The 26,914-nt window shown below is 41.2% G+C and overlaps 1 protein-coding gene across 2 annotated transcripts; it reads left to right on the top strand.

Annotated features, from left to right (window-relative positions):
• The first annotated feature begins 11,213 nt into the window (after positions 1-11,213).
• On the top strand, positions 11,214-12,277 carry LOC132371390 (RNA-binding protein with serine-rich domain 1-like). 2 transcript variants are annotated; one of them, XM_059932631.1, is made up of 2 exons: positions 11,214-12,019; positions 12,150-12,277. In XM_059932631.1, the coding sequence occupies exons 1-2, from the start codon at positions 11,335-11,337 to the stop codon at positions 12,275-12,277; spliced, it is 813 nt and encodes a 270-aa protein (XP_059788614.1). In that variant the 5' UTR covers positions 11,214-11,334. The 2 variants fall into 2 exon arrangements, with proteins under 2 accessions (XP_059788614.1, XP_059788613.1); XM_059932630.1 differs by having other exon boundaries at positions 11,214-12,249.
• Positions 12,278-26,914: the final 14,637 nt, after the last annotated feature.

Genomic DNA, 26,914 nt, shown 5'->3' with positions numbered 1-26,914 from the left:
ACAACTGGAATATATCATGTTCTATACAATCATGCTCCAGGGGCCCCATTCCTGTGGGTAGCAGGGTGGCAGGATTTAGGGTGTGACAGGTTTTTATGGTAATGACAGTTGTCTAAAAGCATAGCCTGAAGTTGAATCGAACTTCCGGGGGATAGCTATTCTGTTCCCTTAGAACTTACTAAAGCCTGAACCTGGTGTAGGGTCCAAATAGTGATTGGCTGAACAAACATTAACTTTTCAGCCTCCGTTAGCAGGATTGAAGTAGCTGCTACTGCCCATAGGCAAGGAGCCCATCCCTTAGTGGTTTTATCTCATTGTTTAGAGAAATAAGCAACCACCCAAGTAAGGGGTCCCAGTTTTTGATCTAATACCCCAAGGGCAATTCCCCTTCTCTCATGAATGTAAAGGTCAAAGGGTTTAACTAAATCTGGGAGGGCCAGAGCAGGGACCTGAAGTAATTGCTTTCCCAATTCTTTTCTTTTTTTTTTTAATTGAAGTATGGTTGAGGTACAATGTTGTACCAATCTCTGCTGTACAACCAAGTGACTCTGTTATATACATATATACATTCTTTTTTTATATATATATTCTTTTCCATCATGGTTTATCACAGGATATTGAATATAGTTCCCTGTGCTATAGGACCTTGTTGTTTGCGTTCTCAATTCTTTTTTTTTTTTTTTTTTGGCCGCACCGTGTGGCATGCAGGATCTTAGTCCCCTGACCAGAGATCGAACCCGTGCCCCCCACATTGCAAGTGCGGAGTCTTAACCACTGGACCGCCAGGGAAGTCCCTGCTTTCTCCATTCTTGAAAGGCCCCTTCACATTCTGGAAGGATGAAGATCCTTTTCTTTCAATTTTTCATATAAAGGCCTAGCTATTAGACCATTAGGTATCCAGATGTGGCAAAACCCAGCCATCCCCAGGAAGCCCCTAAGCTGTCTTCTAGTTTTAAGAGGGGCAAGACTGCAAATGGCTTCATTCCTTTCCTGGGGTAGGCTTGTCTGACCTTCTGTGAGGATGAAGCCTAGGTAGGTAACCTTAGTTTGTGATATTTGAGTCTTTTTCTTGGACACCTTATATCCTTTATCAGCTAGGTGGTTCCGGGTGGTTACAGTATTTTTGTCAGAGGCCTCCTTAGTAAGGTTGGTGATCAGAATGTCTTCTTATATATGAGGGAACCCTCCCCCAGATATATTGATAGATCTTTAAGGTCTTTAGCTAAAGTTTCCCCAAAGATGATGGGGGAATTTTTGAACCCTTAGGGCGGGACTGTCCGGCAGTATTGTTGTTTTTGTTGTGTGTTTGGCTCCTGCCACTCAAAAGCAAAAATTTCATGTGACTCTGGGGTGATTAAAATACAGAAGAAGGCATATTTTAAATCTAATACAGAATACCAGGTCTTGGTGGATTGTAGAGTGGTCAGCAGGGTGTAGGGATTAGGGGTGACTGGATGTATATTCTCTGTGGCTTCACTGACTGCCCTGAGGTCCTGTACCATCCAGTGTTCCCCACTGGGTTTCTTTACGGGGAGAATTGGGGGTATTACAGGTGGATTGGCATGGCCTAATAAGGCCCTGGTCAACTAGGCCCTGTATAACAGGGGCAATGCCCAACAAGGCCTCCCGACAGAGAGGGTACCATTTTCTGTTGGGCCATGTATGTCTGGGTTTTAGATGGACTATCACAGGACTGGCTCCTTTAGCTCGTCCCACCCATCCCTGGGCCCAGACCTCAGGATTTCTTCCAGGGAGCTCAACTTGCTCTATCCAGGGAGGTTTGTCCTCAGCCATTATCATCTTGTGCCCCTTGTCTAGGGGATGCCAATCTCCATTTTGTCTCCCATTAGGTGGATAGTAATTCCCAATTTATGTAAGATATCCCTTCCTAGCAGAGATATAGGGCATTTGGAAACATATAGGAAGGAATGGGTGAGCATTCTAATGGCTCTATGAATGCCCATTCTTGGGCCTTCCCTGATAACCCCATAATTTTACAACTCTCGTGACTGTGTTTGCCTGATCTGGTGTTCAAAACCAAGTAAGTGACACCGATGTCAACTAAGAATTCAACAGGTTTTTTTCTCTATGTCCAGTGTCAGCCAGGGCTCCTTGGGGGTCAATTGGAGTGCCAGCTTAGGAGCCCCCTGGCCCTGGCATTCTTCTTCTATTTGGACCATCTGCCTTCAGGGTAGTGGGCAGGATCTGCCACTTCTGTCCCCCTTTGGGGGCAGTGAGGGCATTCTCTTTTCCGTTGTCCCTCTTGTTTACATATGGCACACTGATTGGGTCCCAGTTTCCTTGGTTTGCTGTCCCTCAGTGGGGGCCAGTGGTCACTCACCAGAGTCAAAGGTCTCTGTGGGCAGTTAGTCCAGATTCCTGTGCTGACCGGTTGACACTGGAGGGCAACAGCCAGTAGGTGGGCCTGCCTCTGGGTGTTTTTATCCTCTGACTTTTCCTCCTCTCTATATCTGTTTTTAAACATGCAGTAGGCAACCTCCACCAGGCGAGAGATAGGGGTATCTGGTTCTATTTCCAGATTCTAAAGTTTATGCGTAATGGCGAGGGCACTTTGGGAAATAAAATATGACCTCAGGCTTGTATTCCCTTCCGATGACTCGGGGTCAGTGGTACTATAAATTCAGAGACATTCCTTGAGGCACTCTAGGAATGCCGAAGTGTTTTCTGTTGGCTCCTGGTTGATCTCCTTTATTTATTTATTTATTTTTTAATCTTTTGGCTGTGCCACACAGCATGTGGGATCCCAGTTGCCCAACCAGGGATTGAACCCATAGCCCCCGCATTGGAAACATGGAGTCCCAACCACTGGACCACCAGGGAAATCCCTGATTTCCTTTATGTTAGTCCAATTGACAGGTTTCTTTCCTGCTGCCTGGATTCCCTTTAGGTCATATTTTTATAATGTGTCAGCCTGTCTTTTATCCGCTTCACCATTGTCTCAGTCCCGGTTGGGTTTGTTATCTAGGACCGCTTGATTGCCAGGTCTGAAAATGGCATGACCTGCATTGTTTCTGTTCTCTTTGTATGCTTCCTCTCAGGTTTTCTAAAAGACTGTGACCTTTTCTTCCCCATTAGGAGTACATTAAGGAGGCTCTGAATGTCAGCCCAGGGAGGGTCATGGGTCTGAAAGATTCCCCTAATCGGATTCAGGAACCTGTCTGGATCTTACCTCAACCCCTTGCTATGACTTTTCCAGTTATACAGATCAGAAGTGGTAAATTGTTGTATACCTGGATGAGCCCTCCTTCTCCATTGGGGACCAGCCTCAAAGGGAGTACTTTTCCTTGTGGGTTGTTGGACCCTAGCTGGTAATTAGTCCCATTCTGTTTATTTGCTGGACCACATTCCAGGGCAGGTGGCTAGTATGGAGGGGACTCCTTGGGTCTGTGGCCCAGATCAGGTTATACGAAGGAAGGGGGTAGGGAGGGAGCAGTAGGAGGAGGGTTAAGGAGGAGATCAAGAAGGTCCTCAGCGGAAGGGTCAAGGACTGGCATTACCTCAGTGGAGAGAGCCCACAACCTTTTTGAAGGCCTTTGTTCTGAAAAAGCCCATGAAAAACTGGACATAGGGAATTTCTTTCCATTTCTTTTGTTTCTGGCATAGAAGTTCCAATTATAAAATGGTATTGTAATTTAGAGACTCACTGACATGCCAACTTTCCCCATCTCCCAGCAAATATTGGGACCAGGCTGTATTACATAGGAAGATTAACTGTTTTCTGGTCACGGGATGATACCTGAAAAACTTCCAATTCTTCAGGATTCACCCTAATGGGCATAAGTATGGAGGACATTTGGTTCCCCATACCTTAGATGTTCTGTTTTAGATTTGTTTCCAACTACTGAGAGGGAGGTTGGAGTGATTTGTTGGTGTGCAAATGCCACAAGATTTGGTTCAAATAAGACTTCCAGTTCAGGAAATTTGGAACCAATACCAAACTGTTAATGGATTCCTCAGAAGACCCAAATAGGAGATGTCCAAGTGGCATGGATGCTGATATTACTTGGAGACGCCCCCTTGAATTTGTAATGGTCCATGCTACAGACGGTTAGTCCCTCCTCAGTCAAAATACCCCGCGGGAGGTTAGATGACACTGACCCAAGGATAGAGCAGCTTAGCCTCTCTAGTTCCTAGAGTGTCTAGCAAGTCCAGAGCCTGGTGGGTGGGTCCAGGTGGGAGGGCCACAATCAGTCCCATCTGGGTCACCAAAAATTTTTTACCAACCCTCTCGAGTTGGTCCCCCCAAAAGGGTTCACTCACACCAGTAGAATGAGGCTGAGTTTCATTCAGAAGCAAAGGAAAACTTTATTCTTTGATCAAGGAATGGAGAGGTATGAGCTTGCACTCTAGAGTCCATGCTCTCCCTTAAAGGCCATTGGCAGGGCTGCCTTATAGGGTTCTTGTCAGCAGGGAAGGAATTGAACTTCTTGAGGGTCAGGCACAGCTGTACTGCTCACAGCGATCCAGATCAAAGTGCTGGGTGCAGCATTTCTACACACAGTATGCTGCCACCATCTTGAATTGCAGTGTTGTGCACAGCACTTCTGCACACAGCCTACCAAGCTGAGGTATCAGGCACAGCCATTTCACACAAGGAACTCTGGTCTGAAGTGCCAGATGCAAGGCCTCTGCACATGGTACCCAAGTGAAACTAGACTAAGCACAAAAGAAAAAATGTTTTATTTTTTCTGTTTTATTACCCAGTTTCTATTTTTATTCCCTGGGAATTGTCAATGGGCTTTGCGGTGAGAACACCACCAGTATTTGTGATTACAAAAATAAGACTCATCACCTGCATTTAAGAATGACATTTGGTTTAGGCTTGGAAGTCACCATAGAAGCCCAAGTCCTCTTTTGTCTTAACCTTAGCTGTTACGAATAATACTCTCCTCTCAATGTAGTCCATGATTCTCAAGAGGAGATGGGATATTGGGAAAGAATCCCTTTCCAAGTTTGGCTTATCAGAATCTCCTAAGGGGAAGACCTCTCCATCCTGTTAATCCTCCCAAGAGGGAAAGTTACTATTAATCTTCCCAAACCCAGCACTCTTAGATTGCAGTCCCATAGGACTCTTCTCTGGAGTCTGTATTTCACCATTCCCTTGACCTTAATCAGTAACAAAAGCTTTATAATACTACCATGGCATTGCTCACCCCCCCACCCCTCCCCCACCCAGGCTTATAAACTCCTTAGCTCCCTTGCCTCTGGGCAAGTCTGTCTATTGCATCTCACAAAAGAAGAAGAAAGAAAGAGTAGAAAAAAGAATGTCTAGCGCTAAGCTTCCTTTTGCATCTGTATGCTTGCTGGTCTCTGAATCCCTGAAGCAGTGAAAGGTAAATAAACCTCTGGTCTATTCTTCCTTTGTTCTCTGAACTGGGACTTCACTCCAGAGGAGATTTTCTTCTCAGATGAGATTTGGAAAGGTCTTTTTTCTTTGCTTAGATCGTTTGAACTGATAATTTGCATCTACAAAGGAAACTAAAAAATACTGAATAGCTCTTAGAAAACACTGTGGAGGCACTCCTTAGGATAATCTTGCCTCCACTCTGAATGAGAAGAGACCTCCAAGTGAATGAAAACCCAAAAGCAAAATTTTCAATGCTGAGTTTATTTTAATATTGTCCCTGGATAACTCTCTCTAAGGTCAAACAGGTTTTAATTCACCAGCCTTAAAACCAGTACCCCCTCTCCCAACCAAGGAAAACATTTAGATAATTTCAAGATAAACAAATAAAAACATAGGATTAAAAAAAATTAACCTAGTATTGCAAACAAAATAACCCAATATTACAAACAATAGAAGAGTAAGATAGGAAAGGCTCATGTGAAATTCTCACACAACCCCACCTCCGTTGAGTTACTTCATAAAGCATAAGATTTTTAAATAAAATATACACAGTTTATTCTGTTTATTCTCATCAGTTCAAACCAGAATTGACTTTCATGAGAGAAATAATACAACAAAAGATAGCAGCTGAACTAAAATAGATAAAATAAAGAGATGATACAGATGAAAGAAAAGCAGACATTACTAAAAAAAAAATCAGAAAAAATGGAGCAGTAGCAAAATCTAAGTTATAACACAAAAAAATTTTCTGTCAAAAGAAAACAGATAATGCATTGTGAGAAATCACCATGTTATAGAGAAGGGGGCGCTGTGAACAGAGAGCAATGCTCATACATACCTTGGGAATCGTTTTAAATTCCAAACACAAAGGCAGCAGGGACTCAGCCTGCAGCTTTCTGCTGAAGAATTGATGAGGTTCCTTGGCCGCTTCATCTAGCACCTAATCACAGAGCCACTTTTACCTGAAAATTCTCCTGTTTCCCTTACACACGACCATCAAACACATTATAAAAGCAGAGCTTTGGGCTTCAGGAAATACCAGACAATGACAGAGTTCTGTGGAAATCATAAAGTATCAGCTTTGATTTTATCAGACTGACAATAATAATAGAAATGTAAGTTACACTCATATCTAATAAGAAGCTTGATGAAGTCCAGAATGCTGGGCTGGCCATTATCTTAGTACAAATGAGAAAGAGTTGGCTAAATGATATTTACATTCTGGTGATAACCATTAAAAAAAAAAAAAAAAAAAAAAACTTGTGACAAGGATTCTCTCCTTGGGCAACTTTAGTGAGGTTTTTCTGAGCCTTCATCTCAAGTGCACCTGCTGATCTTGGCCTTCTATGTCCATCTATGAATTGTCCAATTTTAGCAAGAATCCTGTGAAGTCAGTTTAGCCAGAATCCCCACCCTTGATATCTAATCACCCTCTATATCTGATCAAATTCCTCATTCCCCACCATCCCCCAGGTAATATCGCCCTACCCTGTCTTCATCAAGAACCTTGATAGGTCAGTGTAGTGAAGAATTATCCATCTTTTCATTATTTTCCATCCACCGACCCCTTCACCCCCACCCTGCTTCTTGGCTATAAATCTCCATTTTCCTTTGTTGTATTCAGAACTGAGCCCAATCTCTCTCACTGCAAAATTCTACTACACTAGTCCCTATACTTATCAAGATAGTCCTGAATAAGATCTGCCTCTTCATCTTTAATAGGTGTTAAGTTAATTAAACAAGGAGGGTGTTAGACTAAGGTGCTTTAATGCCTTAGTAGCCTACATAAGCAAACCCAAACCTAAGCCTAAAATGCCTCAAGGTTAAGAAATCAAAACCTACAGACAACAGATCACAAACAGACAAGTAGTCTTTCCCAAATATGCAAACACTTAATATAGCCAATCAGATAACTTCCTTGCTTTGCTTCCACATCTTCCCTATAAAAGATGCTTCCACATCTTTCCCTTAGCTCCTGCCAATGGGGTGCTCCTAGCCACTTCAGTTCTGGTGCTGCCTGACTCTTTTTTTTTCCCCCAGCTTTTTATTTTATTTAAAAAAAACTTTATTGAGTTATAGTTGATGTATAATATTATATGTTACAGGTGTACAATGTAGTGATTCACAATTTTTAAAGGTTATACTACATTTATATTTATTATAAAATATTGACTGTATTCTCTGTGTTGCACAATATATCCTTGTAGCTTATTTTATACATAATAGTTTGTACCTCTTAATCCCCTACTCCTATATTTTCTCTCCCCGCTTCCCTCTCCCCCCGGTAACCATTAGTTTGTTCTCTATATCTGTGAGTCTGCTTCTTTTATGATTTATTCACTAATGTGTTGTATTTTTTAGATCCCACATATAAGTGATATCATATAATATTTGTCTTTGTCTGACTTATTTCACTTAGCATAACACCCTCCAAGTCCATCCATGTTGTTACAAATGGCAAAATTCCCTTCTTTCTTAGGACTGAGTAGCATTCCATTTTATATATATATATATATATATATATATATATAATATATATATACATATCACATCTTCTTTATCCATTCATCTGTTGATGGACACTTAGGTTGCTTCCATATCTTGGCAATTATAAATATCAATAATATGAACATTGGGGTGCATGGATCATTTTGAATTAGTGTCTTTGTTCTTTTTGGTTACATACCTAGGAGTGGAATTGCTGGGTCATGTGGTAGTTCTAGTTTTAGTTTTTTGAGAAATTTCCATAATGTTTTCCACAGTGGCTGCACCAGTTTACATTCCCACCTATGGTGTACAAGAGTTCCCTTTTTCCCACATCCAAATAAACTTTAAAATTTAATAAGCTCCAGTTTATCTTGTAACACAAGTGTTATGAATAATATTTTCTTTGACACTAGGTAGGGCAAAAATATTTCCAATTAAATATGTGAATTGAATATATGTTTGTCTCTGCTCATCCAGAAACTTTACTGAATAATAGTAAAGTCCTATGAGTCACAAACCTGAAAGGGCAAAGAGAATAGGCGAGTAGGGGGGAAATGTTGTCAACCAAAATTTGGGAGCTGGAATGAAAATGAAAGGTAGGTAATTTGCTGACCAGGCCAGAGAGTGCCTGAAAGGAGGGCACAAGGGTATGTGGAAGTGGAATATAAGCAAACTGACTCACAGTGGTTTTCTGTTTTGTTTTGCTTTTTAAAATTTAAGAGTTTATTTAAGCAAAAATTGATTCATATCAGGTAGTGCCAAACCAGAAGTGGGTAGGAGTGCTCCTGATTCACAATGTTGAAGCCCAGACAGTCTCAGGAGATTTGAGGCACCAGGATCCCCCAGAGGTGGGTTGCGGGTGGTCTAAAAACAGAGGAAAAGTCTGTTTTTAAAGTAGTTGGGTAAAAGCAGGAAAGAATGAGGTGAAGTGGCAGTGATCCTATGTGTGGAGTTTGCCTCAGATGTAAGCTGCAACACAGAGCTAACTGACAGAGCACTTACCTGAAAGTGAAGAGCCCTGAACTCCTACTTTGAGCTACCTGTGGATGACAGCACCTTGGAAAGCTACCCTTAGATGCTCTCTGAGCACAAGCCCTGCCAATGGTGACCTCAAAAGGAAATTGATAGAAAGATTTTACACAGAAAAATGCAAGCCTGTTTGGTGGTTTCCATTCCAGTATGTAAAAGAGCTTGGAAGTCATCACTCCCAACCTCAAAACAAGAAAAAAGCTATACAAACTGAAAATCAGTCATTCTTCTTAAAACCATCAGAAAATGGAGGTTACAGGACAAATTACCACTCCAAAAACTGAAGAGACAGGTGGATCACAGCTCACATGGAACAGAAGCCACTGGAGCTGAAGCCTGTGGGAACACTGCAGATGTTATTGACTAGTTACTGGAGATTGAACAAGGACTGGCTCGAGAGTTAAAAACTCTTAGGGGCTCAGTCTCAGGGTGCCCCCTGATACTTTCATGAATTTACCTCCAGGAGCCCCACCAGGTTCTCAAGATGAAAATCACACAAAAATCTTCTCATGTTTAGGGTAGGGGAAGGAGAAAATCACCACTATAAATATATCCAGACAGAGAGTTCTGTTCTCTATAAAAAAAAAAAAAAGAGCTCACCCTCAGAGAAACTAATGCTTTACCAGAGCCTAACCTGTCCCAGAGGAAGGGCAATTAGACAGCCTTCCTGTCCTTGTCTAGCCTTCCTGTCTCACATAAAAGGAGGGGGGAAAGCCTATAAAAATTCTTCTGAAAGTTGCAACCCAGAGACACAGGCCCACTAAAAAAAAAACCAAGATTCAATCATAAAATTACAGACTTCTTTCTGTAATACCTTGTCACCATATAAACAGGATTCTGGTGTAACAGTAGTGAATTACAACTGACAGCTGTAAGAAACAGTCTCTAACTAAGAAGGAGTTGCTAGAGAAGCCCAAAGGGAACAGGGAAGACGAAAACAAAAACACTAGAGGAAATTGAACTCTCTGACACCTACAGCTACAGCAAACATTAAATACAACCTAACACCTACCCAGATAAACATAAAACCTCACACTATAGACCATTTATCTCAGTTCCTATTACCCATTACATTATGTTCAGCATTCAACAAAAATTCAAAGGCATGCTATAAGGCAAGAAAATATACAGTCTGAAGAGACAAAGTGAGCATCGAAACCAGTCTCAGATATGGCAGAAATTTTGGAATTATGAGGCAGAAATTTAAAATAATTATGATTAGTATGCTAAGGGCTCTAATGGAAAAGGTGGACAACATGCAAATACAGATGGATAATGTCAGCAGAAAATATGGAAACTCTAAGGAAGAATCATGTTTAAAATTAAAAAAGAAAATATTGTAACACAAATGAAGATTGTCTTTGATGGGCTTATTGGTCTGTTGGACACAGACAAGGAAAGAATTAGTGAGCTTGAAGATATTAATAGAAATTTCCAAAACTGAAATGCAAAGAGAGAAAAAAAACAAAACAATAGAACATTCACGAAATGTGGAACAATTGCAAAGGTGTAGCATACATAAAATGGAAATACCAGAAGAAGGAGAAAAAGGGTAAGAAGAAATATTTGAAGTAACAACAGCTGAGAATTTTCCGAAGTTAATGACTGATACCAAATCACAAATCCAGAAAGCTCAGAGAACACCAAATATGATAAATACCAAAAATCTACACTGAGGCACATCATTCAAACTGCAGAAAACAAAACAAAAAATTCTTGAAAGAAACCAGAAGGGGAAAGAACCCTTGCCTATAGAAGAATGAGGATAAGAATTATACCAACTTCTTTCCAGAAACCAAGCAAGCAAAGAGAGGGTCAGTGAAATATTTAAAGTGTTGAAAGAACAAAACCAAGAGCCTACAAGTCTCTATCCAGCAAAAATTTCCTTCAAAAGTGAAGGAGAAATAAAGACTTTCTCAGACAAACAAAAACAGGGAATTTCTTGCCTATAGACCTGTCTTTTAAGAAATGTTAAAAGGAGTTCTGTAGAGAAAAGGATTATTTAGGTCAGAAACTCAGATTTACATAAAGAAAGGAGGAGCAGTAAAAAAATCAAAGGAAAATAAAATATTTTATTTTTCTTATTCCTATTGATCTAATAGATCAATGTTCATTCAAAATAATAATAGCAGAAGTGGTCGGGGCCGCAGTGCGCGGAAGGGCGCCCTCGCTTCGTACGCTCTGCGGCGGACCCAGTGAGGCCCCCGGAATTCGGAGCAGTCAGGAACCCGGCCTCCGCCCTCGGGGCCCTGTTGCTGGGCTGAAGACCCAGGCCCGCAACGCCGGGCCCTACCCTGGAGGTGCTTGTGGCCCGGAGCCTGGACTGGTGAGCTGCTGCACTTTGGCGTAAATTGCAATCGATTAGGGATCGTTTCTCAGACTCAAGTTAGAAGTGAGAGTTCAGATAAGTGAGGCCGCCATTGCTGCTTTGAACACCTCAGAAGGGGAGAATGGATTTATCAGGAGTGAAAAAGAAGAGCTTGCTAGGAGTCAAAGAAAATAATAAGTCCAGCACTAGGGCTCCTTCTCCTACCAAACGCAAAGACCGCTCTGATGAGAAGTCCAAGGATCGCTCTAAAGATAAGGGGGCCACAAAGGAGTCAAGCGAGAAGGATAGTGGCAGGGATAAAACTCGAATGAGGCGCAGCGCTTCCAGTGGTAGCAGCAGCACCAGGTCTTGGTCCAGCTCTACCTCCAGCTCGGGCTCCAGCGCCAGAACGGGCTCCAGCAGCGGCTCCAGCTCATCTTCAGCATCGAGCTGCTCAGGAAGTTCCAGCACATTCCGCAGCTCCAGCTCCAGCAGCTCCCCTGGCTCTCCGAGTCCTTCTCAGCGCAGGCAGGACAACAGGTGGCATTCGCGCTCCAAATCTAAACCACCCAAAAGAGACGGAAAGGAAAGGAAAAGGCGGAGCCCTTCCCCTAAACCTACTAAAGTGCACATTGGAAGGCTCACCAGGAATGTGACCAAGGATCATATCATGGAGATATTCTCCACCTACGGGAAAATTAAAATGATTGACATAACTGTAGACAGGATGCACCCCCATCTGGCTAAAGGCTATGCATATGTGGAGTTTGAGAATCCAGATGAGGCCGAGAAGGCGCTGAAGCACATGGACGGAGGACACATCGATGGCCAGGAGATCACTGCCACTGTTGTGCTGGCCCCCTGGCCTCGGCCACCCCCCAGGCGATTCAGCCCTCCCAGGAGAATGCTGCCACCGTCTCCCGTGTGGCGCAGGTCACCCCCACGGATGAGGAGAAGGTCGCGTTCCCCTTGGTGCAGGTCCCCCGTGCGCCGGCGATCCCATTCCCCTGGCCGCCGCCACCACAGGAGCTGCTCCAGCTCCAACTCCTCCCGATAAGCAGGGCCACCGAAGCTCTGCCCTGTGACTTGTATCCCAACCAACTCACTTTTGTCACTTTTCTAGCAGAAAGAGGATCGGTAGGAAAGAAATCCCTCTCAGGGGCAGTCTTCGAAGGTGAAGGCAGTAATTGCTACATTTCCCCTGGTGGCAGAGTTCCGGCTGCAGGAGTGTTGTTGGTTTGGGGTCGTGCTTATAAAGATGCCCTCCAGTTTTCTGGCTAGGAAGCTTCCACATTTCTAGTTCCTGAGAGTCAGTTTAGTGGCAAAGCCAGCAGGGATGAGCAGGGGGCTCCAGGAGGTGGTACAGCCCCAGCCTGGGAGCATGTTTTCCCATTCCACAGATGACATGGGGCCCATCTGGTGGGCTGCTCGTGCCCTAACCTGTTGGCCTGCAGGGTCCCACAGGAAAGGGTGTGCTTTTACGCAACTGCCATTCCTGTTAGCCTGACCCTGCTCCCCCACTCGAGTCCTTTTCTGACCTCTAGGGCCAAATACCCATAATGGTTCTTTTCACGTGTACTCATGTGTGCACACACACACACACACACACACTAACCCACGTCTCCGTTTCTCTCTGAAACTGGTAAGTTGAGAGCCAGCTCTGTCGGCTCATCACAGAACACCCCCCCCCCCGTTGTGTTGGTATTCATGGTGGTCCTGCAGGTTACCTTGGCAACGTGTACATTGCTTTTTTGGCTTTTATTGTACAGGCAGTACTATACATTTTCTGTTTTGAGTTCTGTAACTTTGTAGCATTTTAGATAATATTGTGTTTGTACTTTGTTGTGTAGAGAAAAGAATTGTGTTGAATAAACCTAGGATTAGAGTGCAGCTCGAGTGTTGGGTTCGCTGCCTCCTTCCTGTCCCTTGGCCCCAAAGGCAGCTTCAGTTGTGAGGTAATTAAACATGATAGTCTAAAAAAATAATAATAATAGCAGCAATGTATTAGGTGATTATAGTGTATGGATAAGTGTAACGAATGATAGCAATGTTATAAGGGATGGGAGGAAGAAATTGAATACTCTGTTACAATGTATCTGCACTAGCAGTATAGTATTATTTGAAAGTGGACTTAGATAAGTTATAAATGCATAGTGTAAACTCTAGGGCAAACACTGAAAAAAAATTTCAAGTATAATTGATATGCTGAGAGGAGGGAAAATGGAATTATATAAGATATTCAGTTAAAACCAGAGGAAGCAGAAAAGAGGGAAAGAAAAAAAAAGAAACAGTTCAATAAATAGAAAACAGTTCTAAATATGGCAGATATTAATCTAACTATATCAATAATCACTTTAAATATGAATGGTCTAAATACACCAATTAAAACACAGAGACTGACAGACTAGATCAAAAAATGAGACCCAACCATGTTGTGTACAAGAAACCCACTTTAAATATAGAGACACAAATAGATTAAAAGTAAAGGGAAGGAAAAGATACACTATGCTAATACTAATCAAAATAAAGCTGAGTAGCTATCTTAATTTCAGACAAAGCAGATTCCAGAATAACAAAAATTATCAGGGACAAAGAGGGGCATTACCTAATGATAAAGGGGTCAATTCTCTAAGAAGGCATAACAGTTCTTTGTGTATATGCATCTAACAGCAGAGCATTAAAATATGTGAGACAGAGCCTGCTAGAGCTGTAAGGAGAAATAGACAAATCCACTACTATAGTTGGAGACTGCAATTCTCCTTTATCAGTAATGGACAGAAGATCAGCAAGGACGTAGTTGAAGTGAACAGCATCATCAATCAACTGGTTCTAATTGACATTTATAGACTTCTTCATCCACAACAACAGAATGCACATTCTTCTTAAGCTCACATGGAACATTCACCAATAATTACTATATTCTAGGCCACCAAACACACCTCAACCGATTTAAATGAAGAGATATCATATGATGTGTGCTCTCAGACCACAATGAAATTAAACTAGAAATTAATAACAGAAAAGTAGCTGAAAAATCCAAAATATTTAGATATTAAATGACACTTCTAAATAACAAATGGATCAAAGAAGAAGTCTTAGAGAAATTAAAAGTATTTTGAACTAAATGAAAATGAAAAAAGTGTTTAGATCTCTAGATGTACTCCTTACCCCCACAGAGCTAGGACTCTACCTTTCTCCCACCCTGGCAGAAGACTAGAAATTTACTCTCTGGGATCCTACTTTGAACTCTGGACTCAGGACAATAGGCATAGCTGAGGATGCTATCTGAATAAGAAGAACTAAGTAATAGTCTACACACCATGTATCCACTCTGTTTCCCAGCCCCCTTCTCCTACCTGTCTTACAGAATAATAGTAACCAGGAATATGCCCCTGTGGTAGGCAGAATAATGGTCCCCCAACGATGTCCACATCCTAATCCATGGAACCTGTGAATATGGTATGTTACATGGTAAAGGGAAACCAAGGTTGCTAATACACCTGGATTATATGAGTGGAAACTAAATAATATTACTGGGGATAGAGAAAGCGGACATTGGGGTACAAAGGTGGAAGGATTCCAAGGGCTAATGCCTCCTTTCCCACACTAGGAGGTTAATAAATAAAACCTAAAACTCCTAAGTCAAGAAATAGCATTTTAATAATTTAATAGTTATTTTAAAATGTGGAAAAAACATTAAACAACAATTGAATGAATTAAAATGGCTTCCTCTGAAGAGTGGAAATTAAAGATAGAGGAGAAATAAGGCAGAGGATGATCATTTTTCATTAAAAGATTTAAAAATTATTTGATAAAATTATATTTTTGAAAGATTAATGTTTGCATATTCTATTTCTTTAGATACAAAATCCTCTTCTTATGTTTACTGATAGTTATTGAGAAAGATTTTCTTGCTATCAGACAATCTCAGATCCCTGATATAAGCGTTTTCTTCCAAAGTGTTGCAAAATGCAAGTCAATAAATGTATTGGAGGATACAATGGGGGTGGGGCAAATGGGTGAAGGTGATCAAAGGGTAAAAACTTCCAGTTATAAGATGAATAAGTTCTAGGGATCTAATGTACATGGTGACTGTAGTTAACAATACTATATTGTATACCTGGAAATTTGCTAAGAGAGTAAATCTTACAAATTCTAATCACAAAAAATAAATAAATAAATGGTAAATGTGTGAGGTTATAGATGTGCTAACTAATCTTATTGTGGTAATCATTTTGCAACATATACATATATCAAATTATCACATTATACACTTTAAACTTACACAATGTCATATGCCAATTATATCTCAGTAAAACTAGGAAAAGAAAGAAATGTATCTGACAGATCCAAATATAAACATAGCATGAAGCTCCAGTCTTCCATAGTTCTGAACACTTCATTCAGTGCTTTCCATGGATTTTTCTTTTTTTTCATCCTTCTAACCCTCTGTATTGGTTTGCTAGAGCTGCTGTAACTAAGAACTACAAACCGGGTAGCTTAAAACCATAGAAATTTATTGTCTCACAGAAAACAAGGAAGCTAGAAGGCCTAATTCAAGGTGTCAACAAAGCTCCAGGGGAGGATTTTCTACACGTCTTCCTAGTTCTTGGCAGGTGCTGGCAATCCTTGGCACTCCTTTTCTTATCAGTCCAATCTCTGCCTTCATCATCACACGGTGTTTTCTGTGTGTGTGTCTCTCTCTGTGTCCAAATTTCTCTCTTTTTTAAGGATACCAGTCATTGTATTGGGGCCCACCCTAATCTAGCACAACATCATTTTATCTTAATTACATCTGCAAAGACCTTATTTCCAAATAAGATCACATTCACAGGTACTGGGGTTAGGACCTGAACATATCTTTTGGGAGGGTGAAATTCAGTCCACAACACCTTCCCAGCTAATTGTGTTATTTATTCTAGCATTGCTTTCCTTCCCTTTGCCTCCAGACTTCACCTTAGCCCTGCTTCTGTAAAGCCAAACTAGGCTTCTCTCAGTAATGTAACTGTTTAAGGAAAACACCTCTTCTGAATGTGCCCCAACCCAAACCTACCAGTCCCAGGAAAATTGTACACTCCATTGGGCTAACCTAGTTCCTCCAGTTGGGGAACCCCACAATACTTAGTAGTTCCCAATTGGAGTTGATATGCAAATGATACAAAGATCTCAGCATAAAAATAGAAGAAATAATGATGTGATTGAAAGAGTACAGGGTGTGAAATCAGAAAACCTGAGTTACAATTTTGATACAAACACTTAAAAAACCAGGACCAACCCAGGTCTAAATTCTAGTATAATGTTATTTCCACCATTGCATGGCTAGAAAGCTCCACCTGTGATCCAAATTAATTCCCACACCAAGGGCAACCATAGATGGCAGTGAATGTATTACCAACATTTAAATGGAAACTCCTCAGGAGAAGGAAGAGAAGGAGGGGAAGGAAGAGGAACAGAAGAAAGAGGAGGAAATAGCACAATATAGTGTCCACAAAATCTCTTTTAATGATTGCTAAACAAATACACAGAGAAAAATTCCAAAGGCACACTCTCTCTTAGAGCTTCCCTAAAGACGAATGGAAAGAAGACCTTGGCTCTTACCAGCATGTGCTTCATGCTATTTCGGTTAGTGGGTGAGTCATACATGCTGGTAATGAATTTCCCAGGCTTTCAATTTTAAATGGGAGTAGATAGTGCAAGACATTCATTTTAACATGGAGTGTTTTCTCCTGATGTTCATAAAAAGAATCCATTGTGTTATTATTAGATCATGCTTGACCCACCTCAGGAATGTTTTCAGAGTGACAGAATATTTATTTCTCAGTGACATCACCAAGGTTCAAGAAGGTCTGATCAGCATACTTACAAAGCCCTGTGATCCTAAAAGGGCTAAGACAAATCCTCCCCCTCCTTTGTAGGTTCCTCCATCTGCACTTGGGTAATAACGCCCACCTTTCCATTCTAAACATGGAATAAGAGAGTAATTAATAGAGCCTAATTGTAGCAAAAGAAAATTCTGCTTTTTAAAAAATCTTTCTTCAGAATAATTTAATTGTGCTTCACATGTGCTTTGAGCAAAAATTTTAGACTAGAATTTAATCTTAATACTAGTAATAAAATGCCATTTTTCCCTCAACCTATCATAATTACTCCATAAGCACATAAATTTTAACTTAAAAAATTACATCTAAGATTATCCATGCAAATAGATTGTACTTATGGACAGAACCACTGCAAGTGGTGATACCAAAAATCTTTGATGCCCCCCAAATACCCAAAACAAACAAAAAACAAACAAAAAATCTTTGATGCCAAAACTTTCAAGGATTTGGCTTCTGAAAATCAGCAAATCCAGGCCAAAATCATCAAATCAGCAAATTGGATGTACTGAACTTGACCCAGTGCCCAAGCAGTCACGGTTTAGATTTGTAACTAATACAAAAAGTTGATTACTTCTCCTTAGATTTGTTGCTTTGAAGGGACAACAGCTGAAAGACTTTGGATGTGACAGAGAAGCAGTCAGGTATCTCTTAGAGATTTTTAACTGAATAAGGTTAACTGGGCATTCTTCCCATTGAAATATCAAACTACAGCAACATTGTATATCAACTATACTCCAATAAAAATTAATTTAAAAAAAAAAACAAATATCAAATTACAAAAATAGAGATCTTTCTTGAAAAAGCTAACAATACTTAACCTTAAAGAAAACTTAGGTTTAACACCATCAATTCACATTTTAATTGTTTCTTTATAATAATTGTGAGGTTTTTTTAAAACAAGAAATGTAATTAAATAAGACAATTGACCTAAAGAGAAATCTATGTAGGGTTCCTTTCTTTTAAGGTAATCTCTTCCTCCTCTAAAGGCAGATTGCTCTACAGATAGCAGCTATAAACCAAAAGAAGTAATAACTTTGTTTCTGGTTTTATAATAATCAATAAAAAATATTTAAGTTCTCCAATCAAACAAGATTCCCAAGGATTGTTGCTGGAATTGTTTTTATTACAGTAATTACATAATAACTCATTGGAATATAAAGTAACAAGTTGACTGAGACAGACCACTAATGGAAAAAGCAAGGCATTGGGGGTATTTTTTTTTCAGTGTCAGGTTTTTTTCCCCAAACATCTCAACATTGGACATTTAGTTAAAAAGAAAAGGGGAATGGGGGAAGAGGCACTATGTCTGTTTACATACACCAGTTTCTCTATATACATTAAGGAATGGAGAATGGGACAATGAAAGACTTAACAAAATTAGTCTGGAGCAGTTAGAATGTAGTAATAGGAAAGTGGGGTGTGTGGGGGGAGGGGAACAAACTTGTTACCTGAGTATGTGCCACCTGAGGGAGCACAGTTCTGGAGTAGAGTGAGGCTCCCTGTGCAGTAGACACCTCCTGCTGCTGGGACACAGCTTCTCCCATCCACACATTCTCAAGGCAAGTGTGTCCCTTAAATTGATTGCTCCCATCAACCCTCCTCATTGACAACCTGTGTTATTCCTTGTACCTATTACCTAGTTAATGATTCTGCACTCATTTCCAGTGTGTGTGTGTGTGTGTGTGTGTGTGTGTGTGTACACAAGGGAAGGGGCTTCCCACACCACCAAGCAATTCTAACACCAGCTGGGTGTCCTGCAACTCAACTCAGTTCTAACACTGTCTACCTGGAGTCGACATCAGATCCCATAGGTTAAGGACTCAGCCCTTAACCCCGTTCATAGCCAGTTGCAAGTCCAGGTTGTCAGATGTGCTTCTGACTAACTGGCTATAGATTGGAGGTTTCAAGCACCACTTCCTTGTATTCAACTAATTTGCTACAAAGGCTCACAGAACTCAGTAAAACAGTTTACTTACTAGATTATCAGTTTATTATAGAAGGACATAACTCATGAACAGCCAGATGGAAGAGGTGCATAAGGGAAGTTATGTAGGAAGGAGCGCAAATCTTCCATGCTCTCTCTGAACGCTCCACTCTCCCAGGACCTCCATGTATTCACCAACTGGAAGCTCTCCAAACCCTGTCCTTTTGAGGTTTTATGGAGGCTTCACTACATAGGCATGATTGATTAGATCATTAGCTACTGGTGCTTGAACTCAGTCTCCAGCTCCTCTCCCCTCCCTAGAGGTTAGGTCCCAAACCTCTAATCACTTGGTTGATTCTTCTGGCCACCAACGCCCATCCTTAGATGACCTAGGGCTTTCAAAAAGTCACTTCACTAATGTAACAAAAGTTATGGAGTTCATCACCTAGGAAATGCAAGAGTTTTAGGCCCTTTGTGGCAGAAACAGGGACAAAAACCAAATATATATTTCTTACTATAAATCACATCATACTAGTTTCCTTCATGGTATATGTTTCTTAATCTTCAGTGGTTCCACAGAACTGCCTTGTCCCATGTTGGTTCTCAAACTGGCCCTTGTACATGGAGGGCAAGGAGAGACTGAAGAAAGAGGCAGAGCACTCCAGATTGGTAGGCAGTGGGTTGAATAAGAAGGAAACTTACTTGTGAGGCCTGTCTTGGGCACCGAGAAACAGTACATCTTTGCACCTGCTGCCAGAATCTCAAAAGTTTGTACTGAGGCCTTAACGGTTTCAGTCACATATTCAGTCCTGTCGTTCGCAACACCACATTGCTCTGTCCAGGATGCGTCCTTGAAAACGGTTCCAACTGTGGGAATGGTGGACAGAGCATACATTCCAAGGACAGGGGTTAGGGTGAGGAGCCTCCCATTGCCCTGGTCCAGCTCAGGTCAGGGGTCAGTCGGTGGTCATGTCTTCTCCATGACCTCCTCTAATATCCCACCACCTTCAAATTAATACGATCACTGCTCTCCTCCTCCCTCAGGCTCTTCCTGGGCAGCAGTGACCAATCTCCTCCACTGGGCTGCCGCTTCACAAAGGAGGAACCAGGGCTACACCCAAGGAACACACAAGCTGCACCTGTGCATGAAAAACAAAATATGTTTAGAATAAGATTTTAGAAGATAGATATTGCTATTAGTTACCTTACTCTTAATCATATGATGTTTATGCTGGAAGAGACCTTAGAGATGAGGAAACTGAGGTTCGGAGAAGTGAAGCGGCGGGTCTGAGGTTCACACTGGGTGAGCTGTGGCATCAGCGTGAGCACCCAGGTGCCTGACCTACTTGTCCGCTACTCCCCATCACTCCTTCCTCTCTCCCATCGACCGTCCTGAGTCTTAATCCTTGTCTCCTCATGGTTTTAAAGGAAGAAAATTGAAACCTTCTTCTATTTAATTTACTGTTAAAAGCCCACCAAAATCATGCCCACCTCTTCACATTTAAATATTAGAGCAAAAAAAATAGTGGAGACGCATGCAGTGATCCAAGTCCATATCTGGACATATATTCCCTGAGAAAATTGTGCTCATCTGCACCAGAATATTTAACAAGAAACTTCATGTATTTTGCCCACTGCATCCTTGGCCTCTGCTTCACTGAGAGGGAGACAGTCCCAAATATGGGCTGCAGTCCCGTATCTGGTCCACTGGTGGATCCGGTGGCCTGTGGTGGCTAGCAACTTGGTGCAGGGGACATCGGCCTGTTCATTCCAATTGTTCTCAGCTGGGTAGGGGTCCTTTTTATATTTATCTATCTGAGTAACAGATATTTTGCCTTCCCACTCAGCCAGTTTTTGCCATAGATCTTGTCCTCATACTGGGGTGCCTTTGATAGCTCAGTTCACTTTTCGTTATTTCCTTTACCATATGACCAGGTCACAGGCCAGGCCCAGGAGCCCATGAAGGTGTAGTATGGAGGGGATTTGAAAATAGCCTGCATGGCTAACCACACAGCCACCTTCTCTGCTCATTGGGTCTATCTGTCTGATCCTTGATTGCTAATGATGTGTCCATCTTGACAGCTGCTAATGAACCCCCTCAGGCTTTCATCTTCCACCTATGAACCAGGCCATACCTTCTGTGGGAACCTCTTCTAAACCTGGTCCCAACAGGCTACTGGGGTAACCAGAGGCTTCATTGCACCCAGAAGTGGTCTTTTAGGGTGTGGGCCACGTGTTTATGCAAGCATGTGACCCCTGAGGACCTCAAGTAACTTTGGTCTTGTATGTATTTTTCCATTTGATGATGGAACTTTGTTGTGCCTGCCCCACTTTTTTGGTTGGGTTAATGTGAACCCAGTTTAGGATGGGCTGGTCAGACTTTGGTAACACCATAGACTCACGAGTCAGGTATTGTTTCTACTAGCACCTAGTAATAGTCCAGGAGCTGTCACTCATCTATATCAGTCTGGGACAATGTGGTCCAGGCAATGACCTCAGATGGTTGGGTCATTAACCTCTGAAGATTTGTAGGATCAGCTCAACATGTCATCTTTTTAGGTACAATTTGGGATGGAGCCCAGTGGGACATTCTAACTGACTTTAAGGAGAGGTTTCTGACTATACTTATGTGAATTAAAAATTAATCCGTTGATCTAAGAAAGAAATGGAAATTTTTATTCCAGCCAAATTGAGGATTTTAACCCAGGAATAGCATCTCAGAAAGCCCTGAGGACTGTTCCACCCATTAGAAGTCAAAGCAGTTATATAAGTTTTTTGAAACAGAGGGCTGTATGTTAAATGACATATTATTGACAGTTTACACAATCCAGATCTGCAAGTACAGGGTGGTGGGTCATGTGACCCCTTACAAGATCAAGAAGGAATGTTATCTTTTAAGGAGTTGTCTTACGGTTGAGCCGGTATTTCTGCCGATGGGGGAGGTTTGGTTGATGCATAATGCAGATACACAATGCACAGTAGAGGGGAGAGTGGAAGTCAAAGGGCAGAGAAAATTTTTTATGTTTAAATATTTCTTGTCTTGCCATAAAATATGAATTTTATTTCACCCCTCGTACTCCCAACTTTAACAAAAAGCACAACACCTGCTGGGGCTGTTTAGGCACTGGAGACAATACATTCCACACCTCCACATTCTGCTTGTCCCACTGGTGCAGGTCACAAAACCCCACCTTAGAATTGGAACAGAGGCACACTGGAGGAAATACAATGTGAAGTACATCCAGCCCTGCTCAGGGGCTCCATGGCCCTTCAGTTCTTCTGAACTGTAGGTCTCAGCAATGTTACTGAACTGAACTTGGATCCGTTCGCCTGTTGTGCAGCAAAGCCAATCTACTGACAGTGGGTTGTGGTGAAGGAAATTACAGTGTTTATTGCAGGGTTGCAAGCAAGGAGAATGGGCAGCTCATGCTCAAAAGACCCAAACTCCCTGATGACTTTCAGGGAAGGATTTTTAAAGGCAACATTAAGGGTGAGGGTTGCAGCTTGTGGACTTTCTTCTGATTGGTTGGTGGTGAGGTAACAGGGTGATGTTTTGGGAATCTTAACGATCAACCTTCTGGTTCCAACCAGTCTTGGGTCTACATGGTTATTATTGTCAGCATGTAATCACCTTTTCCACCTGGCCTGAGGTCTTATTTTCTGCAGAACTCAAAGATATGCGTCAGATTGTTATGTACGTCCCTTGAGGAGGAACTAAGACTCTGAACTAGTGTTTACTTTTATTTTTATTTTTTTATAAATTTATTTTATTTATTTATTTTTGACTATGTTGGGTCTTCATTGCGCACAGGCTTTCTCTAGTTGCGGCGAGCGGGGACTACTCTTCATTGAGGTGCACAGGCTTCTCATTACGGTGGTTTCTCTTGTTGTGGAGCACAGGCTCTAGGAGCACAGGGTTCAGTAGTTATGGCACACCGGCTCAGTAGTTGTGGCTCACAGGCTTAGTTGCTCTGCGGCATGTGGGATCTTCCCAGACTGGGGATTAAACCCATGTCCCCTGCGCTGACAGGCAGATTCTCAACTACTGTGCCACCAGGATAGTCCCTGAACTAGTGTTTAAACTATCATTACTTTTCTTGCTTTTCCTTTGTTTCTGCATTCCGTCATTTCCCTAATTAGTAATAGCTTGAGTCTGCTCTTTGGAACTTAGGGAAGGCCTAGGAGAATAAAGCCTTTTTCTAAAAACAAGAAACAGGGGACACAGGGGGCTTTTGTATCCAGGAAGGCCCTGCAGAATTCTGCTTGGTTTCAGCACCACCCACCCAGCTCAACTGGAGCCTATTCCAGAAAGAGCCTGCTCCTGGCATTGGATGACCTGTTAGGTATGAACCAGGAAATTCCAACAATAACCAGGTACTCTGCCTTTGAGCAGCAGCTTCCTGAGGGACCCCAAGCTAACATAATTATGTTTTTATTACTTCTCTATATATGTATTCCATTCATCAGTTTTGTTTCTGTTTTTGTTTTAATGTTTAAAATAAACATGGCAATTTGTATAGTAATAAGAGTCAGAGAGAGAGACATAATCTGGTGGCATATCTGCGGGGGCTGGTAGTGTTGCTGAAATGTCTAGAAACCATTTCTGACCTCTCAGTTCAGAATTTTGAAAATGTGGTAAATCATGCTCCACTACCCAGCAATCATAAATGGTTTCTTTGTATTAACTTCTTGAGAAGAGGACTTTTGTTTTCCAATCTTTAAAGCTGCCCTGAGGCAAAAAATACCAATACGGGTGAAATTTTTTGCAGGTATAGGGGAACAGAATTTGCCATCCCAAAATGTATCTCTTCGGCATATTAATTATTTTAAGCTAGTTATTTTCTAAGAAAGAGCAGACATGGGGAAAACTCTGAAAACAAAGAAGGAGTTACCCTTTTGTAAGAAACATTTATATTTGTGACGGAAATCTCCTTTTGTATGGATGTCTCCTTCACTGTACCTGGAAAAGGAGGATGACCAAATCTCTGGAAACTTTTATCAATAGAGAAAGCACTGACTTAAATCTGTATAACAACCTTACCCTTGTTTACTGTGCTTTTCGTAGTCACCTCCCATAGGTGACTCTCCCCTCCCCAAAATCCTCTTTTGTCTTTAGCTGAAGGTGGTATTTAAGAGACGGCTGTGCCCATTTTGGTGAGTTACTCAGTTTCCCTGGATCTTTCCCATGTATACATGTTATTAAACTTTTGTTTCATTTTCTCCCATTAATCTGTCTCATGTCGATTTAATTCTTACACCAGCCAACAGAACCTAGAAGGCTAGAGGGAAATTTCTTCCTCCCCAGCACAGGTATTTGTCTAACCGTTCATTTCCGCATTCACGGTCTCAGTGATCCTCATGAGAATTATTGTATTATTGACCCCATTTGAGAGATGAGGAAACAAAGCCTCAGGGAGATTGAGTGATGCCACTTGCCACTTGTCCCCTAAGTGGGATACCAGAAAGAGAACCAATGTCTTTGACTTATGGTCCTCAGTGTCTTTGCTTTCTCCTTTCACTTGACACTTGTTTTGATATCATTATATTTTAACACTAAATAGGGCTTTCGATGTAACAGAAGTTCCCAGGAGCCCTAACCCCTTTCAGGACTTCAGCCAACAGCTCAGCTCAAGACAGTAGAGTTTAATCTCACTCTGGCTCTTGGTATACATACCAGACATTGTCTAGACAAACTAAAAAGACCCCACTAGACCACGACAATTACAAATGACAGTGACCAGGAGAAAATGGAGCATTTCTCCCCCCTTTTTACATTTATTTATTTGTTCATCCATTAGGTCGTTCCTATTCCTTTACCCAAATGCTTTTCAATGAAGGAGGAAATTAAATAAGTATAATATCCACTGTCTGTACTCAAGAAGTTTACAATCTACTCAGGGAGTTTATGTGTCTACAAAAATTATTAGCAGTCTCTTGAACCTTTAGAGTGTGTAACGTGGAATTTTATTAGACATATGGATTATAATTTTTAAAAAACAGTTTTCTCGGTGCTATTTTTCAATGAATAGTCTTATGATGCTGCCTTAATCTTAAATTTGCCTCTATCTGAAGTTTATTCGTTTTCATTATTATGGTGTTCCGTTGTATGTAAATATACCTCAATTTCTATATTCTATTTGGGGTGGATATTTGAGCTGTTTCAGTTTGGGGCTGTTAGGCTATAATCCAGCCCTTCCCCTTCTGCTGCAGCAGTGATGTTAGGGTATTCTCTCCTCATGGCTCCCTCATGGCCATTATTAAATGTCTGAATGTAGGTATTTCATATTCTTTTTGCTAGTAATAATGTAGGCCCCATAGGAACAGAGCCCCCTGAATGGTCTGGCTCTCCAGCCCAGGCTCTGCCATCCACCTGGCTGCCCAAGGACACTGGCCACATTGGAAGGAAGTATGTCACCCATGAAAGACAGTAACCAAAGGGGACTCCGAATCCAGAGCATGGCTTGTGAGCATGAGGAAGAGCAAACCCATCTGAGCTGTTTTTGCACAAGGAGATAGAAGATTTCTGGCAGTTGTCAGGGAAATCCCTGCCATAAATTTCTTCTAGCTACTCTGAAGACAAACTCCAGACTTCCCAGTTACATTAACCCTTAACTTCAGTCTTGAGCACCTTCCAGTAGTCTTTCTGTCACATCCTGCATCCTCAGAGACCACAACATCCTCAATTTCCCAGCCTTGTTTGTCACCTAACCCAATCTGCCTCACACAAAAATGCATTCTTCTGGAAAATCGAGTGTCCCAGGATCACTGGAAAACTTATTTAAAAGACCAGCTTACCCTTAGAGAAAACTACATACACCTGATGATTGGAAAATGGCATTAGAACTAATCATTGTAAAGCAAATAGCTTGGAAGTGATGATTTAAATTTGCCATGGTAGAAATATAACATTTAGGAATAATGAGTATAATTGATTATAAAAGAACATTTCTTTGATCTTTGAGTGATTGCTATTCATAATGCAATCCTAAAGAAAAATTATTGATTGTTCCAGAGTACATTTTTTAAAATTATTTGCTTTATTTTTATTTTATTTATTATTTTAAATTTTATTTATTTATTTATTTATTTATTTATGGCTGTGTTGGGTCTTCGTTTCTGTGCGAGGGCTTTCTCTAGTTGCGGTAAGTGGGGGCCACTCCTCATCGCTGTGCGCGGACATTCTCACTATCGCAGCCTCTCTTGTTGCGGAGCACAGGCTCCAGATGCACAGGCTCAGCAATTGTGGCTCACGGGCCTAGTCGCTCCGCGGCATGTGGGATCCTCCCAGACCAGGGCTCGAACCCGTGTCCCCTGCATTGGCAGGCAGACTCTCAACCACTGCACCACCAGGGAAGCCCCAGAGTACATTTTAAATATACTTTATTGATTGGGGAGTACAATAAAATTTAAAACAAAATTCACTATTGTTACCAGAGCACTGGCTCTGGTTTCATATTGTAGTTCATATCATCAACTATGTATTTGTTGTACTAGAAAGGTATTATTGAGTTTCTAATTTAAATCCCTAAGTTCTTTAATTATGATGTGAATCACTATGTGATAACTAATATTCATTTACCACTAAAAATTCACAAAGCAGTATTTCATAGACATAAATTAGACATTACTAAATGATTACCCACTATATATTTTATACAAAGAAGTTATTTAATATTATGGAAATTTTATCAGTATAAAAGTAACTGCTATTAACATTTGGAGTATGTAACATGTATACTATTTTACATTTATTTTTAAGTACTATCAGGCTTACAAAAAGTTGCAAAAATGGTATAAAACATTCTCTGTATACACTTTACCCACCTTTCCCTAATGTAAACATGTAGTATAGCCATCATACAATGATCAAAACCAGGAAACTAATATTGATACAGTACTATTAACTAATCTAAAGACCT

This window comes from Balaenoptera ricei, chromosome 9, assembly GCF_028023285.1.
Source record: "Balaenoptera ricei isolate mBalRic1 chromosome 9, mBalRic1.hap2, whole genome shotgun sequence".
Lineage (NCBI taxonomy): Eukaryota > Metazoa > Chordata > Mammalia > Artiodactyla > Balaenopteridae > Balaenoptera > Balaenoptera ricei.
Note: the sequence above shows the minus strand (reverse complement) of the source record. Positions and strands in the feature narration are given on the sequence as shown.